General features: G+C 44.5%; 1 protein-coding gene across 5 annotated transcripts; it reads left to right on the forward strand.

The window, feature by feature from the left end:
- Positions 1–1814: 1814 nt before the first annotated feature.
- LOC308574952 (RING finger protein B-like) lies at positions 1815–16839 on the forward strand. Of its 5 annotated transcripts, none has more exons than XR_014002663.1 (13): positions 1815–2522; positions 3998–4174; positions 4547–4655; positions 5880–5981; positions 7540–7768; positions 8603–8626; positions 9619–9741; positions 9995–10182; positions 10860–11059; positions 12988–13079; positions 13732–13786; positions 15612–15729; positions 15814–15949. XR_014002663.1 is itself a non-coding variant. In XM_081173268.1 (13 exons), the coding sequence occupies exons 1-13, from the start codon at positions 2314–2316 to the stop codon at positions 16053–16055; spliced, it is 1848 nt and encodes a 615-aa protein (XP_081029394.1). In that variant the 5' UTR covers positions 1815–2313; the 3' UTR covers positions 16056–16839. The 5 variants fall into 5 exon arrangements, 4 of the variants coding, with proteins under 4 accessions (XP_081029394.1, XP_081029395.1, XP_081029396.1 ...); XM_081173268.1 differs by having other exon boundaries at positions 15632–15729; positions 15814–16839; XM_081173269.1 differs by having other exon boundaries at positions 4550–4655; positions 15632–15729; positions 15814–16839.
- Positions 16840–17242: the final 403 nt, after the last annotated feature.

Here is a 17242-nt window from a genome sequence, read left to right on the forward strand (position 1 = left end):
ACTCAAGCTCCCTTATTTCTTGTCCAGAAACAACTTTACAACCTTTATTAGAAAAAAGCCCAGTGAGTAGATTTTAAATGGCTCAATTGTTCCTAATGGTCTTTGAGAGTGTTAAGTGTGTCATTAACAGATGCATTTGATTCAGGTGGCCTGTCAGATTTTTTAAGCCATCTGTCTCAAAAGATAAGCATTTCTGAGAAGAGAATTGCACAATACATTTGAGAAATTTCTGAAGTATTTGGATTGGTTTCATCACAGGCATCCAAGACCTGCTGGGCTGATGCTGCTGAGAAAAAAACAGTCTCCATCAACACATATGACAACTAATATACATGAGACAATAAGGATCATGTCTTACTTAAAAACTGTCTCACCTACTTGATCTTATTTTTTTTAAAAAAATCCTACTAACACACTGGCTGGTCAGTAACTGCAATGGCTCACCCATTTTCTCCTACTCAACAGTAACATTGAAATCTTATGCATACCTACTCAGAAGTAAACCCCACTGAATTCAATGGGGCTTACTCTATGGGAATTTGAATTAGAGTTGCAAACTGGAAAACAGAATCCGGCTATTTAGTTGATTAAAAAAACCGAAATCCTAACTGCAGTACATTGTTTAACAGGAACTGGTAGACTATATATTTATTTGGACAGCAATTTGATACATTAACCTTCCCCAACCTGGTGCCCTCCAGATACAGTGGTACCTCGGGTTAAGAATTTAATTCATTCTGGAGGTCTGTTCTTAACCTGAAACTGTTCTTAACCTGAAGCACTACTTTAGCTAATGGGGCCTCCTGCTGCCGCCGCACCACCGGAGCACGATTTCTGTTCTCATCCTGAAGCAAAGTTCTTAACCCGAGGTAATTATTTCTGGCTTAGCGGAGTCTGTAACCTGAAGCGTATGTAACCTGGGGTGTTTGTAACCCGAGGTACCACTGTATTTTGGACTACAATTCCCATCAGCCCCAGCCAGCGCTGGTTGGGGCTGCTGGCGTCCAAATCATCTGATGGGCATCGGATTGGAAAATGGTGCTATAGATAGTTAGGTCCCATTGCACTTAATAGAATAGATCTGCAGAGGAATTCACTGTCAGTCAATTTATAAGCTGCTCTTCAGAAATAGGACCATCACAGTGTAAACTACATGTTTCATTAGAATAAATCCTATTGAGTTCAATAGGACTTTCAAGTAAATGGGTGACATACAAACTATTTATTTCCTTTCTCAATCGCTTCCCACGAGGCACTATAATGACATATAAAAATATATATAAATTGCATATAAAAACAATTAAAAAAACCCCTATAAATATTAAAAACAGTTTAAAACAACACCACATACATAAAATCAGTTCAGATCCAGAACATCAAGTGGGATACAGATTTTAGAAGGCTTATTGAAAGAGGAATGTTTTTAGCAGCCACCAAAAAGCTAAGAGAGAAGGTGCCTGTCTGATATGCAAAGCGTTCCAAAAGCTAAAGATGTCTTTATTCACACATCTCATTTCAGTGGCCAGAATTACTCTTCATTCGTTTTGTGTGTCCTGATGCCACTGCCTACGCGTGGAGAGATTTCCCAGGTGTGGTGGGGCTATAAACAAAATCTGAGAGAAAGGCAAGGCTTCTTCTCATTTTGCAGTTAGGATAGCCTGTGTTCTGGCCCCAAGATGCTGCTAGGCCTTGGGGCCAAAGCCCAGGATCTCCACCCCCCCCCCCGCCACCCATAGGGCAGGAGCAGCAGCGAACAGTTTCCAGGTCTGATGCTGATTTCTGCAGCATGTGAAAGTGCAGGTGCTCAGAGTATTCCTCTTTTTAAAAACCAGGGCTGACAACTATTTGCTCCCTCTGTATCAGAAATACAGCAGCAGCTGCAATACATGGAGAAATGTCAGTGGTGCGCGCTTCACAACTGGAATCATGCCTATGCCATCAAAAGCGCCCCCCCCCCCTCACCCGCGTCGAGGGTCAAATATTTCCGAACTGCACCAGCTTTCTAGCCTGCCCCTTAAACCACCAAGTATTTTCCCCCACCCCCTTGCAAATAAAGCACGGTCGGCCTTGTCACACCTGAAACTGATCAAACAGGGACCAGGAAACTGGCTGAGACCAAAAAGCTCCGCCCTGGAATATGCGGGGCTATAATAAAGAGCACCTCTGAGCAGCTGCAGAGTGCCCGCGCCCAACCCAAGCCCGCAGCGTGTCGACCTACCCAGACTTGGGACCGAGGAGCAGCTTATGCCACCCTGACTCGCCCGTGGTGTCTGGGCGGGCGCCTTTGGGCCTCAAAGCGCCGCTCCCTCTGCCATGCTCTCTGGTGCTTCCAGCTTCCTGAGTCTGGATGGCTTGGGGACGCCCCGCCGGCGATGGAGCTGGGCCCCCGGAGGCCTCTGGCAGCGGGGGGAGGCCGCCCTAGCCCCGCAGCCCCGCGGAGGGGCGGATTTCTCCCGGCGGGAAGGCAAGCTCCACTTCTACGCCCTCTGGTCTCTCCGCGAGCCGCCCCGGCAGCTCAGTAGGTGAGGCCTGCGCGCGGCGGCTCGCCTTTCCCGCCATCCTGGAGGGTTAAAGCGGGCAAAGGTTTAGGGAAATTTATGCGCCAAAAAGCCTGCGCCTCAGGTTCACAGGTCACTTTTACGATACGGTGTTTTCGCACGTGAAAACCAACAGCAACCATGAAAGCAGCGAAGAGGCTTGTGCGACACCGGGAGCCTAACTACTAGCAACGTTTTGGGTGCGTTAGGGTTGCCAACTTCTCAGCTAGCCAGTGTAGGCGTGTGCCTTTAACAGCAGCTTGATGAGCAGACATTTGCAGGCGGTGTTGCTTATCTACATGCTGCAAAAAGCCGATTTCTGCATGACCAGCGGACAAGCACTTAAAATAGGCATGGATGTTTGCAACCTTTCACCGTTTCCCATATGAAAATAAGTGTGTGTGTACCTGCATTATCCCAGTTCTCCCACCCAAGTCAAGGCCTGGCCAGAACTCTTCATTGCTGATTTTTCTCCCTTTATGCATTTTTCTGTATCTTCTCTTGCACTATTTTATGAATCCATTGTGTATTAGAAAACTGATTAGCATTAAAATTCATATCCTCTATTTTAGCTCCTTAGGGGTCTAGGTCTTTTAACTTCCACTTATTCAGCAGAATGTCTAATCTCACAGTGCATCTGGCTGCTTTTGTTACACAACATACATTAGAACTAATTGAACAGTGTTTAGTATCTGAATAGGCAATTATGGGAAGCAAGATGGAAGGGAAGTTAGAGGAATCCACAAAACCATCAAGATATAAAATGGGGGCAGCTATTGGAGAATATAGACTGCACCTGGTAAATGGGGACTGCTGGAGCCCATGCACATAATGCAAAGAAAGCCGCTTTAAAAGCAATGTTCATAATTGGCACAATGAAGGGTTTCTATTCAGGTTACACACAGTGTGAGCCTCACATTTGTAAATGCCCTCAGTTGGGTCCCTTCTGTCCTAGAAAGATAGTTCCAAAATTTCAAAGCAGGTTGTCAACCCCTCTTTCTTCTTTTAGGGAACAAGTGAGAAGGAATCCCTTTGCTGTATACATGCTATTATACCTTTAAAGCACATTTTCCCCTCAAAGAATTCTGGGCACTGTAATTTACCCCTCAGAGTTAACTACAGTGCCCATAATTATTTGAGGGAAAAATGCGCTTCAAATGCGCTTTACAGGTATTGTGCACATGGGCGTAGCCAGGAATTATTTTAGGGGGGCAGGCTTTATGTTGGAGCAGAACCGAGTTATCTGCGACACAATTGGTCAGTTAAGTATTTTTATTTATTTACTGTACTTGGTTTAGGAGGGCAGCTGTCCCCTCTGTCCCCTCCTGGCTACACCCATGATTGTGTGTACACAGCACCAGTCTTTCCCCCTCTTGTTTTCCATCACTATGAATCCTTTCTTCTCAGTTTCCTTCCATGCTATCCCTTTTGAGACTAATATATTTTCTCTTCTCTCTAAGCAAATGCCGTCAGAAATGTTACCAGACTCACTTACCACTTCCGCTGCCCAAACACCTAGTGGTCTTTGGTTTGGGTGACTGGAGCCGCTATTCTCAGAAGACAAGCATCATTGTAGAAATATTAGTGAATCCAAATGTTAAGCCACAAAAGATTGGCAAGCTGGGGCCTGAAACAAGGTAAATTCTAGATAATTAGTGAATTTTGGTGCCAGTATTGATACTTGTTAGCATGCCAAGTGCTTTCCAAACACACTGTGAGGAAGTTCTTTAAAAAACTGTATGAGGGAATAAATTATTTTAAAAGCAGAGACTGTGTCCAGGGCCAGCAAAGGCTGGATCTGAACTCAAGACTTCAGGGATCAACATGCTATTAGTTACAGCAGCTGTCATGAAGATGTTGTGCTATTGCAACCTACCAAATCCATTTGTTCTGCTATGGACAGTCTTTAAAGCTTAAGAATGTATTGTCAATTTAACTCTATCAGCTATTGAAATAAAAGTAAAATTATCTCAGAGCAAGAAAATAGTGATCAGTGTGTTTTACTTAAGCAGGTGTTTGGTATGGGAAGGTGACTGGCGAGTGGATGTTTTGATGGCTTCGTTAAAGCAGGAAGAGAATGGTAACCCTGTTAAGCTTCTCTTGACTGTCGAGGAACAGGTAGGAAAGTTTTCTATCTTATCATTTCTGTACTCCCTGCCTACTGAGACTGGGTCCATGTGGATTCATTTTTAACGTGACCCATATATACAGATATGAAAATGGAAGTCTTAAAAGTATCCGTTCCTGTAATGCCACTTGTTAATGAATATTGATATGCTGTGTAACTATTATTCTGCTTTGTGGTGGCCATGTGCCCTGAAAGTTTAAATACTTTGCCTAAAATATAAATAAAACATCAAATATAGGCCCTAAGTATCTGAAGGAGTGACTCCTTCGTAGACATGTTCAGCTGTTGAGATCTGCAGGAGAGGCACCTCTGGTAGTTCTGCTACCCTATCAAGTTTGTAGCGGGAATGCATGAGAGGACATTCTCTGTGGTGGCCCCCAGGCTGTGGAATGCCCTCCCCTTCTGGCCTCATCATTATATACATATCAACGCTGGGTCAAAATGCACCTTTTGCATAGGTTTTGGGGGCTGCAGGATGAGTTCAGAATACCCTTCCTACTGTAGTGTTGTTCCTATTTCCTGACTGCTGTTGATTAGGTTTAATTTATTGCCTAGTAGTATTTGTGTGTTACATAGTTTGCTTGTTGTATTGAGCTGTATGTAACTATCTCTGGAACTTCACATTATTACATTCATTATGGCCCTTTGGGCCACTACCACAGAACATGATGAAGGGCAGCCTATAAATTGTTATAAACAAACAAATCTCACAGATTGAGTAGCTACATGTGAGATACCCCAGCTTTTTGATTTGGACCTGAAAACTGGCTGGAAGCCAGTGACTACAAAGCATGGGTGAAATATGTTCGTATCTCCCAGTTTCTAGCATATTTTAAAGGCAGCCCATGTACAGAACATTGCAATTATACAATTAGTACAATAATACAAACCAGGTTGGCCTCCTCATCCACAATTAAATTATGAATAAGGGAGATTTTATTATGGGCTAACCTGGCATTTAATAGCAACGCTGATAGGCTCAGGGGCATACCGGTTGCTGCTATGGCAACCATGATCCATCTGACCGAGGGAGAGACTCAAAGAGGGAACAGATAGATACCCACTCAGTCTACCCTGTTACACAGCCCGTCACATCCTTCAAACCATACCTCCCTCTCTTTAAAAGCCTCCAATGTAGGGGGCTACTCACCTGTGCATTGCCTTTTGACTCAAGTTGCAAGTGTTGTTCTGATGTGTGTGTCTCTCCTCCTTAGCTGCTCAACAGCACCCCCACCCGCCCATTTCAGGCCACAGAGCCTAATCAGTCACCTGTCCTTCCAGAAGATACAGGTCAGCGATTGGATGAGCCACCTGAGGTAGGTTTATAGATAGAACTCTCCTTTTGGTGGCTAACTGCTTGTTGTTAACCTCTAGGACCATGACCCGTATACAAGTTACACAGACAGGTAGTGGAATTCTGGAAGCATTATTCCTACTGAGGGAATGGGGAAGAGGAGGAGAGTACAGTGGAACCTCAGGTTATGTACCATCCTCCTTACGAATGCTTCGGGTAACAAGCTCCGCTAACCCGGAAGTAGATGCTCCTGGTTGTGAACTTTGCCCCCGGATACAAGTGGAAGTCACGCATTGGCGGTGCGGTGGCAGCAGGAGGCCCCATTAGCGAAAGTGCGCCTCATGTTAAAAACGGTTTGGGGTTCAGCATGGACCTCCAGAACGAATTAAGTTCGTAACCGGAGGTACCACTGTAATTCTATTCCCCACACCAGAGAGAGGGCTACATGAAACCTTTCTGCCTATTCTTTACATACAGGGATGTTTGTGTTTTGTTTTGTGTGGGAAAGTGTGCAAAAATATATCTACATCTACAATCTGAAGTGGTTCCTTCCAGATTTCTGCCACCTTATTCTGTGTGATCTGTAGGACTGCTTTAGGTCACAGACTTAGAGCAATTGCTCAGAGATTGTGTTTGTGATCAAAACTCTGTAGTGGAAACTTCATTTGGCGTTTCACACCCAACAAATTTGCAGATGACGCCAAACTTGAAGGGATAGCTAATGCCGCAGAAGACAGAATCTGGATTCAAGATAACCTTAATAGATTGGAGAACTGGGCCCGAATGAAGAAAATGAATTTCAATAGGGACAAATCACAAGTTCTACACTTAACGCAGGAATATTTAGCTGCACAAATATAATGAGGGACACCTGGCTTGCCAGTAGTACATGTGAAAAGGATCTAGGTAGACCACAAGCTGAACATGAGTCAACAGTGTGATGCAGCAGCAAAAAAAGCTAATACTATTCTAGGCTGCTTCAACAAATGTAGAGTGTCTGGATCAAGGGAAGTAATAGTACCGCTCTATTCTGCCTTGGTCAGACCACACCTGGAATACTGTGTCTAGTTCTGGGTGTAACAATTTAAGAAGGCTATAGCCAAGCTGGAATGTACGCAAAGGAGGGCAGCCAAGATGATCAAGAGTCTGGAAACCAAGCCTTATGAGGAAGATTGAGCGAGTTGGGTTCTATGATTCTATAAGTGCTTGGGCCATTGATGAACCCTGCTGGACCATACCTTCTACTTCCAACAGTGATTTACCAGATGCTTTGGGGGAAACTCTCAAGCTGGACAGAACAGGAGCAAAGCATATGGGGTAAGAATAGTCAATATGGGACCCTCCAGATGTTGGGCAACACAACTCCCAGTTCCAGCAAGTATGGCCAATGGTCAGGGCTGATAGGAATTGTAGTCAACAACATCTGGAAGACACCACGTTGGCTACCCCTTGTCTAGGGCAGCCCAGGGAAAACTGGAGTTGTCTGTAGTGCATGCCTTCAGTGAGCCCTTTTCATTAGGCCCAGTCGTTTTGTTCGAATGATTTCTGATCCCGATCTAATTCTGTTCTTTGTGGAGCAGTCTAAGAATGGGAGTTCAGCGATGCCTGTTAAAGAGCCTGTGCTTGAAAGGAAGGAGTTCTCTCCACCCATGGAAACACTGCTTATGCTTCCTGCTCCAGAAACAACTGCTGCATCGGTGGACTGTGAGGAGGCCAGGAATAAAACATGTACATCTAATTCAGCTCGCCTAAAGACCAGGAGGGTTCTCTTTGAACTTCTGGCATCCAACAGACAGCAGGAATCTGAAGGTTAGTAAATCTATAGCAGGAGTGATGTCTAGTTTCCGAGACCAAATTAGCTTGTAATTGTATAGTATTCTGGGACAGGGAGGAGTATTTGTGCTCCCATGAATGTACAATGTCCAGTCCCGCCCCCATCTTATCCTACTAGCTTGGCCTCCTTTTCAGAAACTTTCCAGTGATGTTGTAAAATACAAGACTTTAGCACATGCCAGAACCCGCATACATCCTGTCAACACACATTCAGAATGCTCTAATTTATATGAATTTTTCCTGATGCATAGGAGTTGGGGAAGATACCTAGCAGAGAGTTACATACTTGATGATATCAGTGATGTTTGCATTTGGGCTTGCAGCTTATGGAGACAACCTCCAATTTGTTCTTTAACTTCCTGGCCAGTCATCATTTCCATGCAGTCGAAAAACTGTTGCCAGATTGGCACCAATGGTGGTGTTCCTCCCTGTGCCAAATAATGGCTTTAGCAGGTGACTGCTGATCAGAGCCACAACATGATAGGAAAGAGCTAATCCCACTACATGCTGCAGACCTGATTCTGATAGTGTCTCCCTCACTGCTGGTATTTATAGTTTGAGGGTGGGGTGGGAATCATGCATTACCAATGTTAATGTGTGGTTTGGCCGTCGGTGTGCAAAAAATGTATGTTAAATTACTGAGCGTGCATTCTAAAGCATTTCACCAGATACAGTATCATAACTTCTTTGCTTATGATGAAATAGCATCTTTTCTTTTTTCCAATATAAATGCATGACCCATTGAAAATCAGTTTGAAGGGAGCATTGCACAAGAATAGTAATCTCTCGGAACATTTTCTCTCTCTGCAGACTTGGAAGTTAAAGAGCTGCAAGGTAAAATACCTGTTCCTTGAACAATTTGTTGGAATTCATTCAGTGCTTCCAGAACAGCAGCTCCTAGTAATACCCAGTACTGCTCTTCCACTGTGAGCTACATGTGGCATTGCAACCGACTTCCTGTGTTTTGAGGGTATAGTGGGAGGAATTCCATGTCGTGCTAAGGTGATCATTTTGTCAGGGCTAGCATTTCAGCTTGTTGTAAGGAACAATCCCCCCTCTCCTCTCCCTATGTGCTGTTCTGGAAGTTCTCCTGACCCCCCGCCCCTCAAGCCAATTTTGGGGGGCATGCAGGTGGAAGGTGGGGAGTAGCCTCATTCTGTAAGCAGAAGCCCTTGTGCAAGGCTTACATTGACAGAAGTCATTAGTTGAACCTCACCCATTAATTCTTGTATGTGGACATCTCACTATGTTCAGTCTACCCTGAGTCCTAGGGAGGGAAAGACAGAATACAACTGAGCCACCTTTTAAAAAGCAGTTATTCTAGAGTTTATTGTTTTAAAGAGCAATTTGGTAATTACTTCCAAGAATTCCTTTAAAAAGTTGGGAAAAAAGTAGCGCAAAGAGCATGGGTGTTAATTAAAAGATAGAATAGAAAAATGACGAAATGGTGCTTGACCGTAAAGGTAATGGTGCCGGCATGGCTATAACTTCATTTACCTGCAGTGTCACTGATGTATCTAAACTGAAGCTCTGGGAAAAATGGAAGATTAGTTTTAAGACCATCTACATATGTGGAGTTTGTGCAGGATTTTCTGTGGTTTGAGGAACAAGAGAAAGCACTGGAGGGTATTGATTTGATGATGTCCTTTAGATACCCTGTAAAAAGTGAGTGAATGAACAATGGCAATTCCACATTAAGGGTAGCAGCCAGAATCAGTCATGCTGTAGGTTTCAGGAGGAAGTTCTCCCAAATGACGCTCCCGCAATGAAATGAGATGGATTCTGTGGTATGTTTCTGTTGTCTCCGCTCCTGCATCTCTTGGCAGTATGTCCAAGCCCTCGGTGGTGTCATGCCATGTGCCTGAGTGACCCTGAAACTGCTGTTCTGATTGGTGGCGAAGGAACTAATCAACAATTTTGCCAAGATGCCCTGTGGAAACTGGAAATTGGTGAGATGCTTCTTTGCTTGCAGTGATGTACATGTTGACACTGTCTGCAACTGATCAGAGGGAAACTGAATTGGAATCGGTTTTTCCTATATGGGGATAGTAGTTCTTAAAGGGGTGTCTGCCATGCCTGGTGATCTGAACTTGAAAGTGGCTGGATCTAACTTGCTTTTAGCATGTTGGCGACTACTTTGTGCAACTTTCCCCCTACCCTCTTGCACATCTTGAGTCTTCACTTCTGTTGCTGATTTCGCAGACAATGACTTCTGGTTCCCCATGGATCTCCCAGCACCAGGTTCCATGCCACAGTGTTCAAGGGGCCACAGTGCCACATATGACCCAGAGACCAAGCGCATTTACATCTTCGGGGGTATGAGGGAGGCAAAGCGCTACAGCAACATCCATGTTCTGGACACAGCGTCTTGGAAGTGGCTTCATGTGTCTGTGAGTCGCAAGAGAAACAAAGCTTTGAGCAACAAAGAGACATCCATTCCTTTGTTTTTAAATTGTGTCCCGGTTTTCACCAATGCAATTTACAACAATGTAGTATGTGGAATTTAAAACATACACCCCCCAAACCTCAAGAACAGCGGTCAGCAAACTTTTTCAGCGGGGGCTGGTCCACTGTCCCTCAGACTTTGTGGGGGGCTGGACTATATTTTTTGGGGGGGAAATAATGAACGAATTCCTATGCCCCACAAATAACCCAGAGATGAATTTTAAATAAAAGGACACATTCTACTCATGTAAAAACACGCTGATTCCTGGACCGTCTGCCGGCCGGATTTAGAAGGCGGTTGGGCCGGATCTGGCCCCCGGGCCTTAGTTTGCCTACCCATGCTCAAGAATTTAGAATCTTAAAAAAAGAGCAGGCCATCTGAGAAGGTGTCTTTATTCCTGAGTCTTCCCCACTTTTGTAAGAACCTCCCCTCCATGTAAGAGAGTGGTGGATCACAGCTCAGGTGGGGAGCGATTGAGGCAGCTGCTGTCAGGTCTATTGGCATTGGAAAGGGGAGGAATCGTGTTCATTGATGCTGCCAGCAATGGAGCTGTCTGTGGTGCTGATGCTAAGTCAGCCTAAAATGCCAGGCCTGTACAGTGACCGGTGATCTCTTCCTTAGGCTAAGGGTAAAGTGCCAACGCTGGCTTACCACAGTGCAACCATCTACCGAAAGGAGCTATTTGTCTTCGGAGGAGCTTTCCCTAAAATGTCATCCCTGGAGATGGGAGCTTGCAGCAACACACTCTTTGTTTTCAACCCCGAGTATGAGATCTGGTATCAACCCATTGTTGAGGGGGAGAAGCCTTTGCCTAGGCTTGGGTAAGTCTTCTTTGCTTCAATGAGGAGAATCAGCTTAGTGCTGATTTCTTGATTTTTCTCACTGAAGTGTGATATTGGACAACTCCTTCATTGCTCTCATTTTTATTTTATTTCCTTGGCAGTGGGAAATAGCGTAATTAGTGCTTTCTGTGAAAACATTTGTACATTTTCCTGTGGGTATTTGCCGTATTTTTTGCACCATAACACTCACTTTTTTCCTCCTAAAAAGTAAGGGGAAATGTCTGTGCGTGTTATGGAGGGAATGCCTACGGGTGGCATGCCTACGGATTTTCCTCCTCTAAAAACTACGTGCGTGTTGTGATCGGGTGCGTGTTATAGAGCGAAAAATACGGTACTTTATTTTATAATGCCAAGGGAGTCTGTGTAAACTCTGCCCCTCAAACTGAGGGCCCCTCAGAAACCTCCTATCTTGTTCACATACTAAGTGCATTCAGACATCCTCTCTGCCTGGAATTCCTTGGGAGTGTTTTATTCTCTCACACCCAGAATGAAGCTTACAATGCCATTTTTAAAACCCTGTGCAGTAGAAGGCAAGACTATGGCTTGGATCCAAGGTGTCTCATGTGGGCTGCATAACTTTACTGCATGCCGAGGGGGCATGCAGTTTCAGGATCAGCTTGCAGGGGGACTGTGACAGATGGGAAAGAAGTATGAGAGCCTCATTTCACAAGTGGAGTGGGTGCCTCTTGCAGGTTTTAGGACCAGGCTCATATACTAATATTGATATCAGCTGTGTAAATCTTGACAAACTTTTCCTTACCTCCAGCATGGGAGTTTATGTGTTTTGGCTAAAGACTTTTCAGTTCTCTTAATCAGAGAATTCACAAAAACCTGTTGGTCAAGAGAAGGAATTAATAGAAGCTTCTTCTCATTCTGCAGAGATCAGCTTAGGAGTTGGATCTATAGGTCTCTGGACCAAATTACACATTCCCTAATACGTTGCTTAAATAAAACTTTTAACTTTATCAAATGGGGGAAATTCTGTCACATCTGATGAGTTGATGAGTTTGTTCTTAATCTAGATAAAATCTTGGCGAATCTACTCAGGCAGTGCTGTAAAACTTGTGTTTACTTGATGCATTTCTCTAGTAAAAAAGCCTTTTGTGTTCCATGGTTCACATTACATTATGTTTATGTATGTCTTTTTTTGAGGGGGTTATATCCTGCCCTCCACTCTAGGGCTGTGTTCACATTACTGCCATAGATTCCAGTGATTTCCCACAGGGATGCTTTCACACCTTCGCCAAAGACAAGAGGCATAAGGATTCCAATCACGTGAAGCTGGTTTGAGAAACAATACACCAAACAGTAGTATCTTATAACAAAGTACAAGATACATAATGCATTTTGGATAACGTCATGTGAACACAGATTATAAACCAGCACCGGAAACTCAGTGAATGCACAGTAAACTGGAGTATGAACACAGCCTAAGGTTGCAGGCCAGCTTATGTCAATAGAGATTTTTTTAAAAAATTACAGCATAAACATTATTACATCTAAAACCAACTCACACATTTTATTCTTCTGCTGCTACCGAAAGAAGAGCAACTTTATTCTTCTGATGCTACCGAAAGGCTTAATGCAGCTGATGTCTCATATTAAAACTTTAGTTTTGAAAGTTGCTATTGGATATTGGAACACCATAATTTGCTTTTAAGGCGTTGCTGGAGCTGGCCAAACTTTTGGCCTCTTTCCACCAAATGCCTTGCTAGCTTTGGAAATGATGGAGCTACTCATATACAGCCCCTGTAGTTGCCCCAGAATGGCCACTGAGATTGACTGAAGCTAGGAAAAATCATTCAAAAATGTAAGACATAAAGTGGATTTCTAGCTATAGATGTTGCAGGGACTGTTTCATTTTCCTACGTTTTCCTTGTTCACTGTCTTTCCTTGCTTTCTCAAAGCCATTCAGCTACTCTGCTGAGGAACAAACTGATCATATTTGGGGGCCAGAAGACTTCCTTCTACCTGAACGACACACACATCCTAGATCTGGGTAAGAACTTTGCCATTCCCTCTCTCAATTTGGATAGAGTTGAAGTCCACCGCCTGGTGAGGTTAAAGGAATCCCTTGAGGCGGGAGATGTCAGAAGTTGGTATATATTGCACACTGGTGTGAGGAAAGACTGATGCTAGCGAACAGCGACTTTGCCTCAAAACCTTTTGGAGAATGGATCAAAAATGACCTCTTACTGGCCATTGTAAGATTATTGGTGCTGTAACCGGATTTATGGCCAGATGCATTTTCAGACATTTCTGCATTATATGCAATAAGCTGCTGCAATTCCCATCCAGAGAGGAAACTGTGTGAAGTCTATTTCAGCAAAAACAACAAAACCCAGTAGCACCTTGAAGTGTAACAAAGTTATTGTGGGTGTGTGAGTGGAGCGGAAGTGGATAAAAAGTAAAGCCTGTGATGATCTAAATTCTATAGTTGGTTTATGAATGGTCACTAGTCAGACCTTTTTGCATTTCTTTACAAATTGATACCATTGTTTACATTCCTCTTTCTGTCTGATGAAGCCAACTCTAGCCCACAAAAGCTTCTGCTGTAGTAATGTTCAGTGTTTTTAAGGTACCACAAACTTTATTTCCCCCAAGAAGTTTGTTGCATCTGAAATCTTCCACTTTTCCCCATGTGCCTCTAGGTTTCATGGAGTACATTTCAGTTCCTTTTCTCTCTGGACAACCTTCAGCTCGCAGGTAAGAGCAGATTATGGGGCTCTCTTGCAATCACAATGCCAGTGATTGTAATGGAAAGGGGTCTGAGGTGCATGTTTGAAGGGCTGCTGTCAGTCATGAGTTGGCGTCCCTGGAGCCTGGGCTAGAAAAAGGCAGAGCTTTAAACTTGCGTGTGCTGCTCTTCTCAGAAGCCTGTTAGTTGACAAGAGGAAACCAATCCTTGATCATTTTACTGCAGAAACGTGGAACCTGTATCCTCTCCCACTCCTGGTGCTGCTGCACTCCAGCTCCCATCAGCCCCCAGCCAGCTTGGCTAATGATCAGGGATGATGGGACCTGAAGCCCAACAATATCAGGAAGGACACAGGCTCCACATCCCTGATTTAATGGGTGAAACCTTCAAGCTGTTGGTACGCAGGCTGAGACCCTACCTGCCCGTGGACTGTCTTGCCAGAGTGGTGCACGCTCTAGTTGTCTCCCGCTTGGACTACTGCAATGCGCTCTACATGGGGCTGCCTTTGAAGGTGACCCGGAAACTACAACTAATCCAGAATGTGGCAGCTAGTCTGGTGACTGGGGGCAGCCGCCAAAACCACATAACACCGGTCTTGAAAGACCTACATTGGCTCCCAGTACATTTCCGAGCACAATTCAAAGTGTTGGTGTTGACCTTTAAAGCCCTAAATGGCCTTGGTCCAGTATACCTGAAGGAGTGTCTCCACCCCCATCGTTCTGCCCGAACACTGAGGTCCAGCGCCGAGGGCCTTCTGGTGGTTCCCTCACTGCGAGAAGCAAAGCTACAGGGAACCAGGCAGAGGGCCTTCTCGGTAGTGGCGCCTGTCCTGTGGAACACCCTCCCATCAGATGTCAAAGAGATAAACAACTACCTGACATTTAGAAGACATCTGAAGGCTTCAGGGAAGTTTTTAATGTGTGACATTTTAATGTATTTTTAATCTTTGTTGGAAGCCGCCCAGAGTGGCTGGGAAAACCCATCCAGATGGGCGGGGTACAAATAATAAATTATTATTATTATTATTATTCCTGCCTATATCTAAGCTCCTAGGCAGGTGATCTATGGTAGCAGCCACCTTTTTCTTCTTGCAGTATTTGATGTGAGAGACTCATCACTGCATCACATGATGACCCAGAGGCAAAGCTTACACTTGCCTCCAGCTTCAAACAGCTAGTAGCTCTTTAAGGAGTGGATTGGCAGGGAGGAGTCTTCAAGTGCTGTTGTAGCTGCTCCAAGCAGCTGTTAACCCACCCTGAAAGTAGGAGTGTGGGGAGGTTAAAAGGCAGTCCTCACATTACCTCATAAAAGTGAACAGTTCTTTTTTGGGTGAGATCACTTTTTTAAAAGCTCTTAACATTTTTGCATGGATGATATTTCCTCTGAAAAATGCGGAACAAATCAGAATTTGTACAGAGATGGACCAAGTTTGAGTAGAACAGAGTTGCAAGTTTGAGTAAAACAGAGTTGGGGATAGAGATGAGCCTTCTGCTTTCAAAAAACATATCCCATGTAAGTTACACCAGACACACCCTAGCCTTTTCCTCCTCACCTTCCACTATCATTATCTGCCGCATCAAGATGGCCTGCTCCTAGCCGCCATGTTGCCTTACGATCATGCAAGTGGATGATGTGATGTTATGGACTCCAGATAAGTCTATAGAAGTTGGTGATGGCTACACAATACATTTGAAGAAAATGGGAGAGCCAGACTGCGGCATTGGGGGGGGGGGGCATATTAGCTGGGTGGGCGAGACAATGACCCTAGATGGCCAGGCAGGAAGTGAGCAACTGGGTACAAGCTCTCACTTTCGCTTTATTCTAATCCTTAAGAATCCATCTTCTGCTTCCAGTTTCCATGCGGCCATTCCAGTGTCTGATCAGAAAGTGCTGATAAGCGGAGGCTGTGGTGTCAGAGGAGCCTTTCGGGATGCATTCACATTCCATCTCGGTAAGTCCTTGCGGCGCTTTTGCTACCAGTGCTCCCTCAAGACGTGGAGGTTTGCTACCACCCATTAACCCTTTCCCATTGCAGATACCTTGACTTGGAGTGCAGTCAAGCATAGTGACCTTTGCTCTGTGCCCCGGGCAGGTCACACACTGCTCAACCTGACTTATGCCCCCCAGACGGATGCAGATAAGGAGAACCAGGGCAAGCACAATGCATGCACGGTTCTGGTCTTCGGGGGGTCAGACCGTGCTGGCAAGTTCTACAATAGTACAAGCAAGCTGCAGCTGGACCTTGAGGTGACGAGATCTTCCCTGGACCCTGCTTGAGTCATTGGGAGTCCTGCGTCTAGACCAAGAAGGCAAGATCAGAAAGACTGAATATTGGAAGAGTACAAGTGGATGGGTACAAGACTGCCAGTGCGAACAGAGGTTGTGAAAACAACATCATCCCTCTCTGAATACTTTGCTGATCTTCCTGCTGGTTTCATCCCATGTAGGAGAAACAAAGTGGGTTTTCAGGAGATCAGGCAGAGGGTTTTTACTTTAGTGTTTGCATTTTTGCACTCTGTCACTTCAGTGTAATCTCCCCCATCCCTCACAGTTGCTCCTCTTGAACCCCATATTCTATGACATGCCCTAATCAGTCAGTCTTGGATGTAATAGTGCCTCAGCTTAATCCTTGCTGGTGGAGAGGAAAGTACCCTGAAAATGAATGAAGAAATACTGCGGGATGTTTATAAACTGAAGGGCATATAGGCTGGGCTTCAGATATTTGACAGCTGGATTATACCAATGCAGTTCTATACCTTTCCTCCTTGCTCCTGTTTCTTCCCATTCTATTATGTTCCTATTTTTAATCCTCTGTCCCCTGTCAGTTTGGCCAAGCCCCACCCACCTCCCCAGCAAAAAAAAATATAATCCAAACCCAAATTGTGTAATAAAGCATGCACAAGAGTTGTGATAAAAAGAATCTGTCTTTGTTCTATTTATGCTCTGAAACTTTGCTGGAGGCATGGAGAGAAGCAATCGCATTCCAAGAACCTCCTAAATTATGCACATTTAATTTATACACACGTAATCCGCCTCTTTCTTGCTGTAGAATTACTTTTTTTTTTAAAGTACAAAGTATACACACTCCTAATTAACGCTTCAAAGAAGTGTGTTCTGACCTCTCCGAGGAAAAACTTCAGCCTCTGGGGGATTCAGAAGATGCCTAGATCCTGCCAGTGTATTGCACCAACTCCCATTTTCACCATAACTTCTTTGCTTTGTTGAAATGCTGCGGCCGTGGGCTTAATTTGGCTGGCAGGCACTACTTTTGCCTTGAGTCTGGCAGCCCTGATCCCATAGATCTATCCGCAATTATGCATCTTAGCAGCTGTCTCCTATGCAGAAGGCTTTCTCATTTACTTCTACAACATAAATAAATGGGATTTATGATTTAGGCCTTCGGACAGAAAAAAAAGCTTGCTTGCTTGCTGCCTGGGGTGCTACTGAAGTTATTTTTATAAAGT

This window comes from Podarcis bocagei, assembly GCF_964188305.1.
Source record: "Podarcis bocagei genome assembly, chromosome: 1".
Taxonomy (NCBI): domain Eukaryota; kingdom Metazoa; phylum Chordata; class Lepidosauria; order Squamata; family Lacertidae; genus Podarcis; species Podarcis bocagei.

Coding starts and splice junctions, on each gene's coding strand:
- LOC308574952 (XM_081173268.1), top strand. CDS start 2,314: ATGCTCTCTGGTGCTTCCAGCTTCCTGAGTCTGGATGGCTTGGGGACG. Junction 11,060..12,987: donor AAGCCTTTGCCTAGGCTTGG/GTAAGTCTTCTT, acceptor GCTTTCTCAAAG/CCATTCAGCTACTCTGCTGA. Junction 15,730..15,813: donor TGCATTCACATTCCATCTCG/GTAAGTCCTTGC, acceptor TTCCCATTGCAG/ATACCTTGACTTGGAGTGCA.